Genomic DNA, 17,507 nt, shown 5'->3' with positions numbered 1-17,507 from the left:
CTCTTGGTTTTGAGCAATAATGGTCTCGCTCGATCGGTTAAACTCTACCGATCAAGCGAGCCAACACCTGCTCGAAATTCTGCAGATCAGCTCTTGTGATGTTGCTGTCAAAATGTACTACAAAGCATGAAATCAAGTCTGAAAAATATACATTATCATGTATCAAGTGTTAAGCATCATCTCATGCAATCTTTACAACAACAAGTAGTCTACAATATATCAAAAGAAGATAGACTACCTAAGATCATAAGTATTCTTTCAACTAGCAACAAACATAAATCCAATACATGCTTGACAAGGATCTAAAGTTCATCACTTCAGCTACAACAACCCGAGTCGCATGTCTAGACTCTCTCTCGAGCTACCCACGTCGATTCTGGCCAGCTCCTACCCCATCTGTTGTCATGCACACATACAAAACAAGACAACAGCCGGAAACGTCCGGTGAGAATGTAATTCCCAGTATAAAAGACATATACATATTAGTTTCATATCAATTCAACTCTAAATATATCAAATCAAAGCTTCAAATCAATATATATTTATATAGCGCGCTTAAATCAAGAATTGATTCATATCAAATCACTTCCATCAAGATTCATATATGGTCTTGACATGGATATCCATCTATCGTAGTCACATATGACTCGAAAATAAGATCATATCTGACCTTGGCCATAGAATCAAATCATTTTTCATATCATATATAAATCAAATAAAGATCCACTACCTGTGATGGATCAACAACATCAAATTTTAAATCAAGAATAAAGAGTAACCAGTATGTGATTTATCGGGATAACTCAAGAAGCTTCATTCTCGAGTTTCAAATCCCTGACTCTCGATGTCGTTTTATACCTTTCAGTCATTCAGTCGTGTTTGAGCTGCTCCAAATCTGGATAATCAACACAACAAACTCATATCAAACTTCAACTCAAGTTCACAATTCAGTCTTCAATTGAAATGACTTCAAACCTTGAGCTACTCAATTCCGTTTCAAAAGCTGCATTCTCGAGTCGTCAAACTTCAATATAAATCTGAAATTGAAGTGATAACAAGTTCTAAATATCAGCAAACAATTCATCTCATATTCATATAAATCAACAAGTCAATCCTCATTCAAATTCAATTCAATTCTCAAGATCAAAATCACTTAAAACCTTGATCAAATATTCACCGAATCGAATTCTGAACTCTCGATCTCGATAGCCCTTCAAACAAATCTGAAATGAAGTGCAAGAGTTATCAATATCAAGATTCAGGCTCAATCAAATCATCTTTCAATCGTTTACCCCAATAATTGAATCAATTCTCAAACCGACGGCGTAACGACTGAAAACCGGCAATCCAAACTATATCTAAGTCAATCCAACAATCATATCTAATTCAAATCTAATTCATATCACCTCAAACATGTCCAAAATCAACAATTCAGAATTGCACAACTCGAAAAAGGCTTCAATAATTCATAACAAATCCAACCGACGTTCTTTTTCCGATCCGTCTTCGAATACATAATCAGTACTAGCTCAAGAACATATATAACCAATAATACTTTAATTCAATCTTCACATCAAAATTCAAAGTATTATAAAACTTAAGAAAACTTACACCAAAACGAAGCTCTCAAAGAGGTGATCACGAATATATGTTCGAATCTGAATTCTAACGGACGGATGAAGAAAAATCAAAGTTTGAAAAGAACAAAAATGGCGTGTGAAAGCCTTCTGATCTTCTTCCCTCTTCCTTTCTGCTATCTCACGTGAAGAATGATGATATAACAAGTGGAATTTTAGATATATAGCTTATTTGCAATTTAATCCCTGAATTCTTCAGTAATTGCAAATCAGTCCTTGACCAATCTATTTAATTTAATTTCAATCCCAAATAATTTAAGAATATTATCATTTAAATCTAAACTCCAAAATTCTCAAATTACATATCCTTGGATTAAAATTACAAAGATAAATTGCATTCTAACCCTTGAAACTTTGATATTTGCAAACCAGTCCTTGCTAGAGTTTCATCTTCTAAATAAATCTTTTTTAATTCCCGAAACTTGGAATTTCAATCTTAAATTCCAAAATATTCAATTCAAATATTTAATCTTTTAATTTAATAATCCCGGAATTTAAATCTCAAAATCCGTAAATTTTCAAATTAAATATTCTCAACTCGGAAATTAAATCTCTAATTTCCATAAATTCTCCAATCAATATTTTCCAATATTCGGAATTTAAATCTCAAATTTCGTCATTAATAACTTAATATTTTCAGAGCCTTACAATTTGCGTACAAAGAAAACTGAAGAAATTAAAATAGGTGATACAGGAGAAGTCCTCGAATATTTGCAGCAAATGCAATCAGATGATCCAAATTTCTTTTATGCAATTCAAGTTGATAGTAGTGATTTGATCACTAACATATTTTGGGCAGATGGACAAATGAAGCCTGACTATATGTACTTTGGTGATGTAGTATGCTTTGATACGACATATAAGATAAATAAAGAGTGCATGCCATTTGCATTATTTTTTGGGGTTAATCATCATAAACAATCTATTGTCTTCGGTGCGACATTTTTATACGACGAAACTGCCGAAAGTTTTATTTGGCTCTTTGATACATTTGCAAATGTTATGTGTGGAAAAAAATCGATAACTATTCTTACTGATCAAGACGCAGCAATGGCAAAGACGTTGTCAGAAAAGTGGCCTGAAACATCTCATCGGTTGTGCATTTGGAACATATATCAAAATGCAGCAATCCATCTCAGGCATGTGTTTTCCGGTTATAAAAGTTTTTCAAAATATTTTAGTTCTTGCATATATGATTATGAAGAGGAAGATGATTTTTTGGAAGCTTGGAAAATGATGCTTGAGAAGTATGATCTTTGTGATAATCAATGGTTGGAAATAATGTTTAGTATTAAAGAAAAATGGGCACTGGTATATGGACGGCAAACATTTTGTGCAAATATGACCACCACTCAGCGTAGTGAGAGTATGAATAGTATCTTGAAGAAGTATGTGAACAATAACTATAGTCTGGTACAATTCTTTCAACATTTTCGTAGATTGATTGATGATCGTCGCAGACTTACAGACAAATAATAGTTCCCCTGTGCTTTCATTTCCAGTTGAAATTCTTAAACATGCCATGAAAGTTTATACACATGAAGTCTTTAAATTGTTTCAGGAAGAGCTAAGCAAGGCATATGATGCAAGATTAGGCATTGTTTTAGAATCTTCTATTGTATCAAAATACAAGATCACGTCTTTCAAAAAGGCATATCAGCATATAGTGAGATATTCTTCAGAGCAAGAGGTATTTTGCAATTGTAGAAAGTTTGATTTTGGAGGGATTTTATGTTGACATGCTCTTAAAGTGTTCGGTTATAAAAATATCACAAGATTCCCTCAGTATTATATTAGAAAGAGATGGACGAAGATGGCGAAAAAGGGTGTAGTTAAGGTTGTTTCACAAAATTCAAAGAAAAACACAGAGATGTCATGTAACATGAAGGAAGATGATGAAAAGACGTCAATTGGCGCACACTAAAAAAGTTTATGTCGATTGTATAATCAATTAGCGACACGTGCTGCTTTGACAAAAGAAACATATGAAATTGCTAGAGATGCTATGTTTAAGGCGATTGATGATATTGATTTATGTTTGGAGAAGAATGTAAACGTGACACGATCTCTTTGTCCAAAAGTTGATATTGGAAAACAAAGTGACTCGTGTGAAATTGTGCCAAGAGGATTGAAAGTAAAACAAAATTCAAGGAGTAAATCTGGAAAAAGATTAAAATCCAGTTTAGAAAGTTCTGAAGAAGAATCAAGTCAAATGCTAAAGAAACATCTTCAAATCAGTCATTTCTAACACGGACTTGAAGAAAACATTGATCAGGTAAATATTTAAGAAGTAATGCATAAGGTTGTAGTTTTTTTTAAAAAATTTTAAAAACATTTTTGTTAAATTATATTGGTTATAACTTTCATTTTCTTTAAATTTTTAATATAATTATCAAATTTATTCTCTTCCTTTGAGCGTACCTCATAGAACATTCACACAATTACTTCAGGTAACACATGTACATGTATCTTTCATATGTTTAAATTTTTAAAAAATATTTTATTTTGTCATTTGACATACAATACACACACACATATATATATATATGCAGGAATAAAATTTTGAAAGTTCAGATGGAACATCGATTGAAATCCCGCAACAAAATGGAAATAACGAAAGTGAAGACCATAGTTCAGTGTGGAAATGAATGTTCTTATTTTAATGATATCATATTTATCTAATATAAATAATTTGTTTCAAATATTCTTTGTTATTTGATAGATTTTTTAAAATTATTGATTTATTTGATTGAAAAATTTATTGTTTTATATTTTTGAAGTGTTTAATTCTTAATTGATATTTTCTTTGTTATAATTAAATTATATATTATTGGCTTCTATTTTCATTAAATTTTTATCTACAAGTCAAGATATTATGCTTATCAATATGTATAAAAAAAAATTAAAATAGACATACGAAATATATAATTGATATGATAAGAAAGGACAAATCAAATTAATTATAATGATTATAAATTAGTTTAATTTATTTTAGATAGTTGATAATTTAATGAATTTTAATTTAAGAGTTTATAAATTTAAGTTTTAAATTCGATGAAGGAGTTGCGAAATTAAAAGGAAGAGTTCATTCGTACATTTGCTAAGTAGTTGTTTTGAAAGATGAAGGGAGAAACATGGCAAAAACCAATTGGTGACACATAAAATGTTATAGGCTTTTGTAATAGAAGAATTTCCTCCCTAATTGACAGATGGAGGAGCCAACACGTAACAGCACGAAACTTATTATAAGGACCGTGAACAATATTGCCACGTATCTCAACCCCATGTAAGCGCATGCATTTCATCGTACGTACTCATCAATGAATTTGTATGTTTGATTCATTAGATTGTTGACACCTTTTTCTTTCTTTCTTTTTTTAAATGATCAACAACATGATCTTCCCAAAGTTTCAGATTTGGTCGGGTGTTGCATCTCTGGGGATATATACAATAGCTACAATATTTTTGTATCTCACTGACGAATATCACAAGTTTGTTGGGCAGAGATTTGGGTTCTACAGTATTATCATTGCGGCATTCTGATTTTGTCTCATTGCTTATATAAAACTCTGCCTTTTTATGCGAATGTCGTATCGGAAATTAATCGACTGATATTAAGTTCAAAGTTGTTTGGTTTGTGATGGAGCAGATTGAACTTGTAATATTAACTATTTGCGTGACTTTGGTGTGGCATGCAGTGATAGGGAAAAATGCGCTAATCGCGAGTTCTTGCTTGTTTATTAGTGTTTGATGTGTGGAGATTTTTTCGTCACTGATAAAGATTTTAATTTGGCCCAATCTATATATAATCTTTTTATTGCATTGGCAATGACATTGATTCCGAGTCTCTAGACACCGGTTGTATCCACCATTATTAATTCTATTCGTGCAACTGTAATGATTTATTTGGGAGAATCTGCTATGCTTCATCTCGACAAATTGGAAGTTGGCGATAATGTGAATGAGGAGATTCGGACTGCAATATCTCTTTGGAAGCAATTCAATGTCATGCTACATCAAAGGAATCATTTCCGTGAATTTGACTGTCAATTATATGTTGATCTCGGGAAGAAGTTCTCTGACATATATAGACGGTGCACTCAATTCTTGACCTTGCTATATATTAAAGTGCATACAGTATGCATGATTATGTATTTTACACTTTAATATTTGTCCATATACCTTTATTCTCAAAAACATTGTTTATTCTTCCCGAGATCAACATATAATTGACAATCAAATTCACGGAAATGATTCCTTTGATGTAGCATGACATTGAATTGCTTCCAAAAAGATATTGCAGTCCGAATCTCCTCATTCACATTATCGCCAACTTCCAATTTGTCGAGATGAAGCATAGCAGATTCTCCCAAATAAATCAAGACAGTTGCACGGATAGAATTAATAATGATGGATACAACCGGTGTCCAGAGACTCGGAATCAATGTCATTGTCAATGCAATAACAAGATTATATATAAACTGGGCCAAATTAAAAAATTTTATCAGTGACAAAAAAAAATCTCCACGCACCAAACGCTAATAAACAAGAAAGAACTCGCGATTAGTGCGTTTTTCCCGGTCACTGCATGCCACACCAAAGTCACGCAAATAGTAAATATTACAAGTGCTATCTGCTTCATCGCAAACCAAACAACTTTGAACTTAATATCAGTCGATTAATTTTCGATATGACATTTGCATAAAAAGGCAAAGTTTTATATAAGCGATGAGACAAATCCAGAATGCCGCAACGATAATAATGTGGAACCCAAATCTCTGCCCAACAAACTTGTGATATTCGTCAGCGAGATAGAAAAAAAATTATAGCTATTGTATATATCCCCAGAGACGCAACACCCAACCAAATCTAAAACTTTGGGAAGATCATGTTGTTGATCATTTTTTAAAAAAAAAAGAAAATGGTGTCAACAACTTAATGAATCAAACATACAAATTGATTGATGAGTACGTACGATGAAATGCATGCTTACATGGGGTTGAAATACGTGGCAATATTGTTCACGGTTCTTATAATAAGTTCTGTGTTGTCACGTGTTGGCTCCTCCATCTGTCCATTAGTGCATGGCTTCAATTTTCATTTCTCAAAGATTGAAACTTACACTATGTAACTTTAATTTAATTACATTCTACTTAAGAAAAATTTTCACCTCAGGTTTGGTCTGGTGGAGCGAATCTTTAAATCTTCACAAAGCAGGTCGGGTCGGGTTTCACGTGCACTGCACAGACAAAAACTACGTTAGGAGGCGTCGAAGGTGTTTTCGGCGTGACCCCACCGATGCCTAAGCCAGTGCTCGAAAGATAAAGAGCGCGACAAAAAGTAAGAACAAAAGAATATGCGTACGTGAATGTGTGAGCAAAAAAAGTGAATAGAATAGATGAATGAATGAATAAACCATGAACCATACCCGTATTTATAGGGGCTGAATGGGTAAGTTACCTCTTTGAGGTAATATTTGTGTTAGAGTATGATTATACTTAGGTAAGAGCCTTGATCAAGTAGAACTCAGTTACCCTAGCAACCAAAAGTCTTGAACCGACTTATAAACTATATCAAATCCCTGATTCGTGGGATATCATCCTTATCTGTTGCAGATCTTAATGTATTTGATGATAACCTAAGGTTCTAGATACCGGGCCCGACCTTGACCCGGGTCGGGCCACAACCATACCAGTTAGGGCTCAAGCCCATGAACATATGATCAAAACCATGACCTCATTTCCTAGCTGGGCCATCCCAGTCTGGGCTCCTTCTTACATAAGCTTTTAATGGGCTTCTAAACACCTTTCCAAGGATATGAATTATTGGGCTCGGGTTGAATTAAACCCATATATTTTTAGGAACATCAATAGTACCTCCCCCTACTGGTCTAAAAGAAGTATGAAGTTTAGACCAGGCAGTCTGATCGGACCTCGAGCCCAATATATTGTGTCTGTTCGATAATTCGTCCTAATGTGTTTTCTATGAACGGTCCGGATTTCGATCCTCTTCATGTTCTTTCTCTGGACGGCTGAGATCTCGTGACGGTACAATTCTCGAGATATTCCCCATGTGACGTGGCCCGTCTCGAACCGCCGATTGATATTATCCTCCAATGATCAGGATTGATTTGATCCTCCTATAAATAGGGCAGTAAAAATTTCATTTTTTACTTTTACAGCATACGTTGTTACTCTGACGAACTAGCGAGAGCACACCCAACCTGAATTCCTATTCTCGTGTCCTTCCTCCCCGGTCAGTATCAAGCGCTCCATTTATAACTCCCGACACATCGTCCTCCTTTGTAAGTTTCTCTGTTTAAATATTAAATTAAGATGTCTTCCCCTGATGAATCAGCTGTTAGGGAGTTAGCAATTTTCGTAGATGCCCCCTCCTCTCCTCGTCCTGAATCCCCCGAACCCTCGAATCTTGAGGGATCGGATGCCGGCCCAAGCCCTTCTGAGACTCGGGAGGCTAAGATGAGGAGACTTCATAGACTTAGGAATGATGAAGCCCAATTAAGGGAGGAAGGGAAACACTGATAAGCAATCGCAAAAAACATCTAAAAAAGCTCGGAAAGGTGAAGCCCTGAGCAAGAAAGAGTCCGTCCCCCGTACTAACGTTCCCTCCTCTGGAAATGGGAAAGAAAAAATCTTTATTGATCTCGACTCCCTTCCCGAGAATATGGAGCGGGGTGATCCTGATCACCCGTACAGCCCGGGAATCTCCTTCTTCGCCCGGCCAGACCAGCCCGGGAGCTTAAATATTCTACAACACATGGTCCCTATCGAGGACCTAGATATAGTTCGAGCGGTCCCGGACAAAGAGACCAAGGAGTCTCTGGCTTTGGCCTTTATGCAGGTATTTTCCTTTCCTTTTAAACTTCGAATTTTTATTCTTTTATCTTTAGGTAATACCTTGTTTTTTTCTTTGCAGGCCATGGTCTGGGCGGGAGAGATCACTACCCGATCTTATAAAGCCCGCGCTGATCACTCCTTGAATCAAGATGCTCTAGTGAAATGAATTGCCGCATTGACTGGGTAGATTCGCGATCTCAAGTCCGCTCATGATCAGGAGGTGAATGATACAAGGTCGGACATTGAGATGGCTCAGGACGGGTGGGATGGAGACAAAAAGCGCATTACCGAGTTGGAGGATTCCCTTGATGCAAAAGATCGGGAATTTGAGGCAGGATGGGTTGAACATAAGAAAAATTTTATTGACTCCTCCGAATTTGCTGATCTCTGCGCCAAGAAGAACGTGGCCTTTTTTAATATTTCTTCAATGGGTGTTTGGCTCAGATCAGAACTGAAGGACATTCTGAGGCTGAACACCCTTTCTCTTTCCTTGACTCCGCTAAGGCTCTGGACGACTTGCCTGATGATGAGGAGAAGTCCGAGCAAGGAGAGCCCGAGCAGAAGAAGAAGGAAATCGAAGCCAAGGAGGATGTTGCCCCCTGATTTTAAGTTTCTGTAGTTTGAAAAAACAATGTTCCAAACACTTAATTCAGACCCTGTGTGGTCTTTTTGTTTTTGGTTTTTAATATGTTTTGTATTTTATAAATATGAATGGTCGACCCGCTCTGGGGTACCCATTTTTTATTTTGCGTGATGTTTACCGAGTATCGATCATACTCCCGTGCTGTAATTAAGGAACAAAATTTTGCCAAGTATTGATCATACTCTCTTGCTGTAATTAAGGAACAAAATTTTGCCAAGTATTGATCATACTCTCGTGCTGTAATTAAGGAACAAAATTTTTCCAAGTATTGATCATACTCCCGTGTTGTAGTTAAGGAACAAATTTTTGCCAAGGATAGAGTGAATTCCTGAACTGGGAATATACCAAAATTTTTCTAAGCATGAAATGAATTCCCTTGCCGGAAATTAAACTTTACGACGAATTGCGTAGTGAGTGTCGAACGGGTCGGGCTTTGATTTTGACCACGAAGCACGTGGTGAGTGCCGATCTGGTCGGGCTTTGATTTTGACCACGAAGTGCATGGTGAGTCCCGATCTGGTCGGGCTTTGATTTTGACCAAGAAGAGCGTGGTGAATGCTGAGCTGGTCGGGCTTTGATTTGACCACGAAGCGTGTGGTGAGTGCCGAACTGGTCGGGCTTTGAATTTGACCACGAATCACGTGGTGAATGCCGAACTGGTCGGGCTTTGATTTTGACAATGAAGTGCATGGTGAGTGCCGAGCTGGTCGGGCTTTGAATTTGACCACGAAGCGCGTGATGAATGCCGAACTGGTCGGACTTTGAATTTGACCACGAAGCGCGTGGTGAATGCCGAACTGGTCGGGCTTTGAATTGTTATGTTTAACAAAAACATGTCATTTTTTCATCGATAATTCAAAAAGATGTCTCCAAAAATTAAGAAATAACAAAAGAACTTAACTATTACTACTACCGAAATTAAAAACAAGAATAATGAGACAACTCACAATCCATTACTCCTATGAGGCCGGGTAGTGCAGCAGGTCTAACTGGGACTCTAAGAGTAATATTTCTTCAAGTGTTGAGCGTTCCATGGCCTTTTTTCCTTTCTTTCCTTGGGCATCTTCCAAGTAGTAAGCAGCCACTTCTGCCTTCCCTATCACCTAGAAAGGTCCTTCATATTTTGCATTCAGCTTTCCTCTTTCTCCATGGTGTTGAATTTTTCTCATAACCAAGTCTCCCTCTTGAAAGTTTCGGGGGTAGACCTTTTCGTTATAAGCTCGGGTCATTTTCTTGCGATAGGCTGTTAGCCTGACAGCTGCTCTAGCTCGACTTTCTTCAATTAGATCCAGGTCCATTGCTCTTAATTCATTGTTGTTAGGGCTGTAAGCTATTATCCGGGCAATATCTTGTCCAATATCACCGGGAAGAACTGCTTCTGTTCCGTACACCATATTGTATGGTGTCTCGTCCATCCCGGACCTTCTTGTAGTTCGGTAAGGCCATAACACAGATGGGAGTTCATCCACCCATTTTCCCCGTGTTGTATCTAACCGGGTCTTGAGTGCTTGCACAATAGTTCTGTAGGTAACTTCTACTTGTCCATTCCCTTGGGGATAGGCAACAGACGTAAAGACTTGTTCAATTTTCATCTGTTCACACCAGGCTCGGACCTTAGAAACACAAAATTATCTTCCATTGTCTGATATGAGCCTGTGTGGTATCCCGAACCGACAAACAATATTTTTCCATAAGAAATTCAGTACCTCTTTTTCTGTGATATTGGAAAAGGGTTCAGCCTCGACCCACTTTGAAAAATAATCAACTGCCACCAACAAGAATTTTCTCTGACCCATACTGACTGGGAATGGTCCAACAATATCCATCCCTCATTGATCGAAAGGACAGGCGACTACTACTGCTTTCATAAACTCTGCGTGCTTCCACTGTAAATTAGCATGTCTTTGACAATTGTAGCATGAGTTGACCAGGAAGGATGCATCCTTCCTCATAGTAGGCCAAAAGAAACCGGCCAGGAGAGCCTTTCGGGCTAAAGCTATACTGCCCAAGTGATTTCCACAACAACCCTCATGTATTTCTCGTAGGACATAATTAGCCTCGTCAGGACCGAGACACTTCAGTAAAGGTTGAGAGAATGACCTCTTGAAAAGTATTTTATCAACCATCACAAAGTGCATGGCTCTTCTTTTAATTTCCCGAGCCTTCTTACTATCGTTCGGGAGCTCACCCTTGGTCAGATATTTGTGTATATCATACCTACAATCTCCTTCGAGTTTATCTGCTATTATGTTATCTAAACTTTCAAGTTGAGATACCAGCTCTTTCCCCTTTAGCCCAGGCTCATATGGTTCTCCTACGAAACTAGCGAGGCGGGCCAGGTGATCAGCCTTTTTATTTTCAGTCCGCGGGATTAACTCCATAGTGAGTTCGGTAAAATCTTCTTTGGCCTTGTCCAATGCTTGAGCATATTTTATCATCTTTTCATTCTTAGTTTCAAACTTTCCCTTACTATGTTGTATGGCCAACTGTGAATCTAATACAGAGTAGCTCGGGAGACACCAAGATTCCGAGCAGCCTTTAGTCCGAGTAAGAGTGCCTTATATTCCGCCTCATTAATAGATGCTCGGAAATCCAACCTTATTGAGATGTTGGTTTCCTTACCCCAAGGTGATATTATCACAATTCCAACTCCGCTTCCTGTTTGGCAAGATGCTCCATCTACAAATATTTTCCAATGGTCTTCTTGCTCTAACTGGACGGTCTCTGCTAGAAAATCGTCTAGGGCTTGAGATTTTATGGCAGTTCGAGACTCAAACTTTATGCCATACTCACTTAAATCTGTAATCCATTTTATCAATCTTCTCGATGCCTCCGGATTGGCTGCGATTTTTTCCAAGGCGCTGTTAGTAAGAATAGTGATCGAGTGTGATAGGAAGTAGGGCCTCAATTTTCTGGCTATAATGACGAGGGCCAGAGCTAACTTTTTTTTGAGTCATGTAGTTGAGCTCTGATCCCTTCAGGGCATGGCTGACAAAGTAAACGGTTGAATGATTCAATCCCTCCTTCCGAACTAGGACCGAGCTGGCAGCTTGGGGTATGACAGCCAGGTACACAAAGAGACCTTCCCCCTGAACTGGTTTATTCAACACTGGTAGTTTTTTCAAATATGTCTTAAATTCCTGAAAAGCTTTCTCACTCTGTTCATCCCACTCAAAGTTTTTAGTCTTTCTGAGTGCTTAAAAGAAAAGAAAACTCTTATCGCCTGATTTTGTTATGAAACGGGCCAGTGCAGCAATCCTTCCAGACAACCTTTGTATCTCCTGAATATTCTTGGGTGACCCCATAGAGATAATGGCCTGAACTTTCTCCGGGTCAGCTTCGATTCCTCTCCTTGTGATGATGTACTCAAGGAATTTCCCGGTCTGAACACCAAATATACACTTGCTCGGGTTTAACTTCAATCGATAATCGCACAATGTTTGGAATGTCTAAGTCAGGTCGGTGATGAATTGTTTAGCTGTTCGGGTCTTGATTAGAATATCATCCACATACACTTTAATGTTCTTGTCTACCTGTTGTTTGAACACTTTGTCCATCAACATTTGACAAGTAGCCCCCGCATTTTTGAGCCCAAAGGGCATAACCACATAGCAGTAAGTTCCTGTGTAGGTGACAAAACTCACATTATCCTAGTCTTCCTTGGCTAGGAGAATTTGGTGATACCACGGATAGGCATCCAAGAAACACAACAACTCGTGCCCAGATGTAGAATCCACGAGTTGATCTATTCTGGGCAAGGGGTAGCAATCCTTTGGGCATGCCTTGTTCAGATCATGAAAATCCACGCACATGCGCCACTTACCCGAGGACTTGGGTACCATTACTACATTTGATAACCAGATCGGTAAGTATACTTCTTGAATGTGCCCGGCCTTCAAGAGTTCCTCCACTTGTCCTTAATTCACAACATCTTTTTCAGGCCAGAAGTCTCGTTTCTTCTGAATAACAGGGTGATATTCCCGTATAACGTTCATCTTGTGTTCCATTACCTCTCTCCGTACTCCTAAGATATCGGATAAGGCCCATGCAAAGATATCTTTGTTTTCGTTCAGACATTTTATCAGTTGTTCTTTAAGAGAGGCTTCTATCATCCGCGCCACCTTGACTGACCCAGTTGGAGGGAAAGTCAACACTTCGTCGCACTCCTCTTCCGCAGTAACTGGGATGTTTTCTTCTATCAAATTCACCTGTTCCCGACTTCTAGGCCCGGGTCGGTCGTCATGGCTGACCTTGACTATTTTTTGTTCTATCCATACTTCTTATATATAACACTTTCGAGAAATTTTCTGATCTCCTTGCTCCTCGCCTACCTCATTGCCTATAAGGAATTTGATTTTTGATATAGCGCTGAGGCCACGACCATGAAGATAGTCATGGCTGGTCTCCCTAAAATGGCATTATAAGCCGAAGGTGCATCCATGATAATAAAGCTGATGATTCGGGTCATGCTTGTGCGGTCCTTGCCCAAAGTTAAAGGCAATTTGATCAATCCAATAGGTCGGATGGCATGACCAGTAAATCCGAAAAACGACGTCACTACTGGTTCTACTTTATACTCTCCCAAATCCATCTGATTTATTGTTTCTTGGAACAATACATTGACCGAGCTTTCAGAATCCACAAAGATCCTAGCCACATCGTAATTAGAAATCAGAGCTCGAATAATCAGTGCATCATTATGGGTAGTATCTGACAAGCCTTTAAGATCACCCGAACCTAAGGAGAGGGTTGGGCATGTTCGGACCACCTGATCGGCGATTTCAATGTTACTAAATTTCCGACTGCTTGTTTTCCTTGCCCTATTGGAATCTCCATATGTTGGTCCTCCAGAGATCATGTTAATAACTCCTCTCACGGGAGGGGGTAGCCCTTGATTATTCGCAGGCCGGTTCTTGTTTTGACGCTGAAAGTTTCCCTGTGGCGGCCCAGGTCGGGGTCTTGGCGCAGAATGATCGGGACCTTCGTAGTTCCTCTTGTTCAAGGGATATCGTGCCAACCTATCCTTCATCCCTTGTTCTTGTTGAATTATTCTCTCAATGTCTTGCTCCAACTGTCGGCAATCGTTAGTATTGTGTTCATATTCATTGTGAAAATCACAATACTTATCATATTTTGGCCTGCGAGGCCCTTGCTCACTCCATGGGGGTCTCTGTAGAAGTCTTTTTTCTTCGCATATTTGCAGGACCCGAGTCTTGCTCATCCTTAGAGGGGTGAATGAGGTGAATTGTCCAAGCAGCTCGGGTCGAGGAGCCGGTCCCACCTTCCAAGGCGTGTTAGGGATCTTGGTGTTCTTTGGACTTGTAGACTTGTCAGTCCCCTTATTCAACCGGGAAACTTGTATCTCCTCTAAATTCACGTATTTTTTGGCCCGAGCAAGCAATTCATCGTATGTGGACGGAGATATTTTGATCAAGGATTTAAGGAAATCCCCTGTAGTAAATCCTTGGGTAAAATCACTGATGAGCAGGTCGGTAGTAGCAGCAGGTACTTCAAGGGCCAAAGCACTAAATCGACGAATGTATGCTCGCAAATCTTCTTGACCTTGATGCTTGATAGCAAAAAGGCTGAAGGTAGTTGTGGGGTGCTTTTTGCTACTAGAAAAATGGTGTAGAAAGGCTTTGCTGAAATCCTTGAACTCATTGATATCCCCAGGATGCAGTAGGTTGAACCATTGTTGTGTTGGCCCTATCAAAGTAGTGAGGAAGACCCGGCACTTGATCGGGTCAGAATACTTGTGCAAAAACGCAGCATTCTCAAAACGAGACAGGTGCTCCTCCGGATCTCCTTTTTCATCGTATTCCCCAACATGTGGAAACTTAAAGTTTTTGGGGAGTTCAGACTTCAGTATTTCAGCGGAAAAAGAAATATTTCGGACGGGCGTAGCTAGGTATTCGGACCGCTTCTTCTTCAAGAGCTTCATCTCTTCTTTCAATCTCTTGATCTCCTCCGATTGTGCGTTCTGATCTGTTGGGGGGGGGGGGGGGGGATTGGCTTCCTCCCTTGCAGCCAATGCTCATTTGACAGCGGCAATGACAAGTTGGTCTATTTGTGCGTTTACTCCGTTCGCATCAGCCATCTCCACTCTTTCTTCTTCAAATTCCCACAAACGGCGCCAATTGATGATACCAAAATTTTCACCTCGGGTTCGGTCTGGTAGAGCGGATCTCCAAATCTTCCACAAAGCAGGTCGGGTCGGGTTTCACGTGCACTGCACAGATAAAAACTCCGTTAGGGGGCGCCGAAGGTGTTTTCAGCGTGATCCCTCCGATGCCTAAGTCAGTGCTCGAACGATAAAGAGCGCGACAAAATGTAAAAACAAGAGAATATGCGTATGTGAATGTGTGAGCAAAAAGTGAATAGAAGAGATGAATGAATAAACCATGAACCATACCTATATTTATAGGGGCTGGAGGGGTAAGTTACCTTGTTGAGGAAGTATTTGTGTTAGAGTATGATTCTACTTAGGTAAGAGTCTTGATCAAGTAGAACTCAATTACCCTAGCAACCAAAAGTCTTGAACCGACTTATAAACCATATCAAATCCCGGATTTGTGGGATATCATCCTTATCTATTGCATATCTTAATGTATACGATGATAACCTAAGGTTCTAGATATCGGTCAGGGACGGGCCTCAACCAAGCTTTTAATGGGCTTCTAAACACCTTTCCACGGATATGAATTATTGGGCTCGGGTCGAATTAAACCCATATATTTTTTAGGGACATCGGTATCGGTATAGGATTTTCAAATTTTAGGTATTTCGGTATACCAAAAAAAAGTCGGATACACGGTATCGGTATGATAACGCGCATACTGACATTTTTTTAAGAAAAAAACAATTTTAAAAAATCGATATAAACGGTATCATACCGATACCGTACCGAATTTCGGCATTCGGTACGGTATTAGTATGGATTTATGTCATACCAAAATTTTCGGTACGATATCGGTATCGAAAATTTCAGTACGATATGCGATATTCGTTAAATACCGCGATATACCGTACCGAACCAGCCCTATATATAGTTGAGCATCGATCCTTGGTATTAATAATTAGAATCCAGTACAAACCGTGAATGGAGAGATATATAATATATTTTCATTAAATTAATTTAATTGTTTCGTTTTAAGATGGTGGTGACTGCGCTTGTCCAAATTCACACACACGATAATCTTCCCAATGCTATCATTTTCCTTGACAAGGTCCAAAGCCTTTTGAGCTTCTTCCATCGGAAAACGATGCTCGATTACCGGAACGACTCTGCCTTGGAGAACGGTGTATAAATTTTGTTGATGTGTGATCAAAACAAAAGTCGGCACCATATGAGACATACAAATCAAAGTTGTCGCTATTTCCTTTTTAAAAAAAACACACACACATTCGGACGACTAAGAAATGAATGAATAAATGAATTAATTAATGTGATCAGTACCTGTGGAGGCAATAACTTTTAAGCCCATGTATTTTGCATATTGTATTGCCAATGGGGCGGGGCGATGTCAGAGCCTTCACGAATCTGCTTAAATATTACAAATACATGAGTTTGATGATTGTGTGTAAAAAACAGAGTATATAAATAGTGTTTAATTAATTACCAGTATCCATTTATGTGGAAAAAGTGTGTGGCGAGCATGCATTTTGGATAAAATCAACCATATGGCACATGAAGCATAAGTTAAACCAGCAGCATCCTCTAAATCATCGAAACAATCAGGCAATGGAAGCAGAAACTCTGTCGGTGCATCCACTTTTTCAGCATACCCTCCTGATCTCCTCAACAATAGCACATACCTGAATTTTATTATTATATAAATTAATTCCAAACAAATTAATTTATATATATAAAAATAATACCCTTTGTCCGATTTTCCAACGATGTGGCACATTTCCCCCGATTGCTTCGATGATTCCAGAGCATTCATAACCATCCTCGCCGACTGATCTATTGACTCCTACGGCGAAAACCTTGATCAACACTTGATTTCAGGGATTTCAACTTTTCGCTGCTCTAAACTATTTGAAGCCCATCCTCTTTTCACTACCATTGCCTTCATCATTGTGCGTGGAATATCGAATCGAATTCTTAATGGGATCCACACAAATTCTTTTCGAACAACAAATTAATACATGTCCATTATTACACGCAATAGTAGCTAGCTAGGTGACATAATATATGACTATTATTTAATTTTTAATACAAAATAAGAAAAGCATGATGTGAAAGATATTCCATCGGTCTATTATTTGTTGATATCATAATTAAACAAATCTTCAGATTCTATTATTTGTGATAGGGATATCCTTATCTTTGATAACCTCCACTTCTGTAGCACTTCTAGTGTATAC

General features: G+C 38.5%; 1 protein-coding gene across 3 annotated transcripts; it reads right to left on the bottom strand.

Annotated features, from left to right (window-relative positions):
• Window positions 1–294: 294 nt before the first annotated feature.
• Window positions 295–17,369, bottom strand: LOC140881674 (uncharacterized). Of its 3 annotated transcripts, XM_073287168.1 has the most exons (9): window positions 17,016–17,369; window positions 16,757–16,952; window positions 16,594–16,677; window positions 10,085–15,366; window positions 6,808–6,876; window positions 1,161–1,223; window positions 976–1,037; window positions 859–895; window positions 295–396 (listed from the first exon to the last, which is right to left on the bottom strand). In XM_073287168.1, the coding sequence occupies exon 4, from the start codon at window positions 15,076–15,078 to the stop codon at window positions 13,477–13,479; it is 1,602 nt and encodes a 533-aa protein (XP_073143269.1). In that variant the 5' UTR covers window positions 15,079–15,366; window positions 16,594–16,677; window positions 16,757–16,952; window positions 17,016–17,369; the 3' UTR covers window positions 295–396; window positions 859–895; window positions 976–1,037; window positions 1,161–1,223; window positions 6,808–6,876; window positions 10,085–13,476. The 3 variants fall into 3 exon arrangements, 2 of the variants coding, with proteins under 2 accessions (XP_073143269.1, XP_073143270.1); XR_012150029.1 differs by lacking the exon at window positions 10,085–15,366; XM_073287169.1 differs by lacking the exons at window positions 295–396; window positions 859–895; window positions 976–1,037; window positions 1,161–1,223 and adding an exon at window positions 5,706–6,707.
• Between the last annotated feature and the right edge of the window lie 138 nt (window positions 17,370–17,507).

Source organism: Henckelia pumila, chromosome 2 (genome assembly GCF_033568475.1).
Source record: "Henckelia pumila isolate YLH828 chromosome 2, ASM3356847v2, whole genome shotgun sequence".
Lineage (NCBI taxonomy): Eukaryota > Viridiplantae > Streptophyta > Magnoliopsida > Lamiales > Gesneriaceae > Henckelia > Henckelia pumila.
Note: the sequence above shows the minus strand (reverse complement) of the source record. Positions and strands in the feature narration are given on the sequence as shown.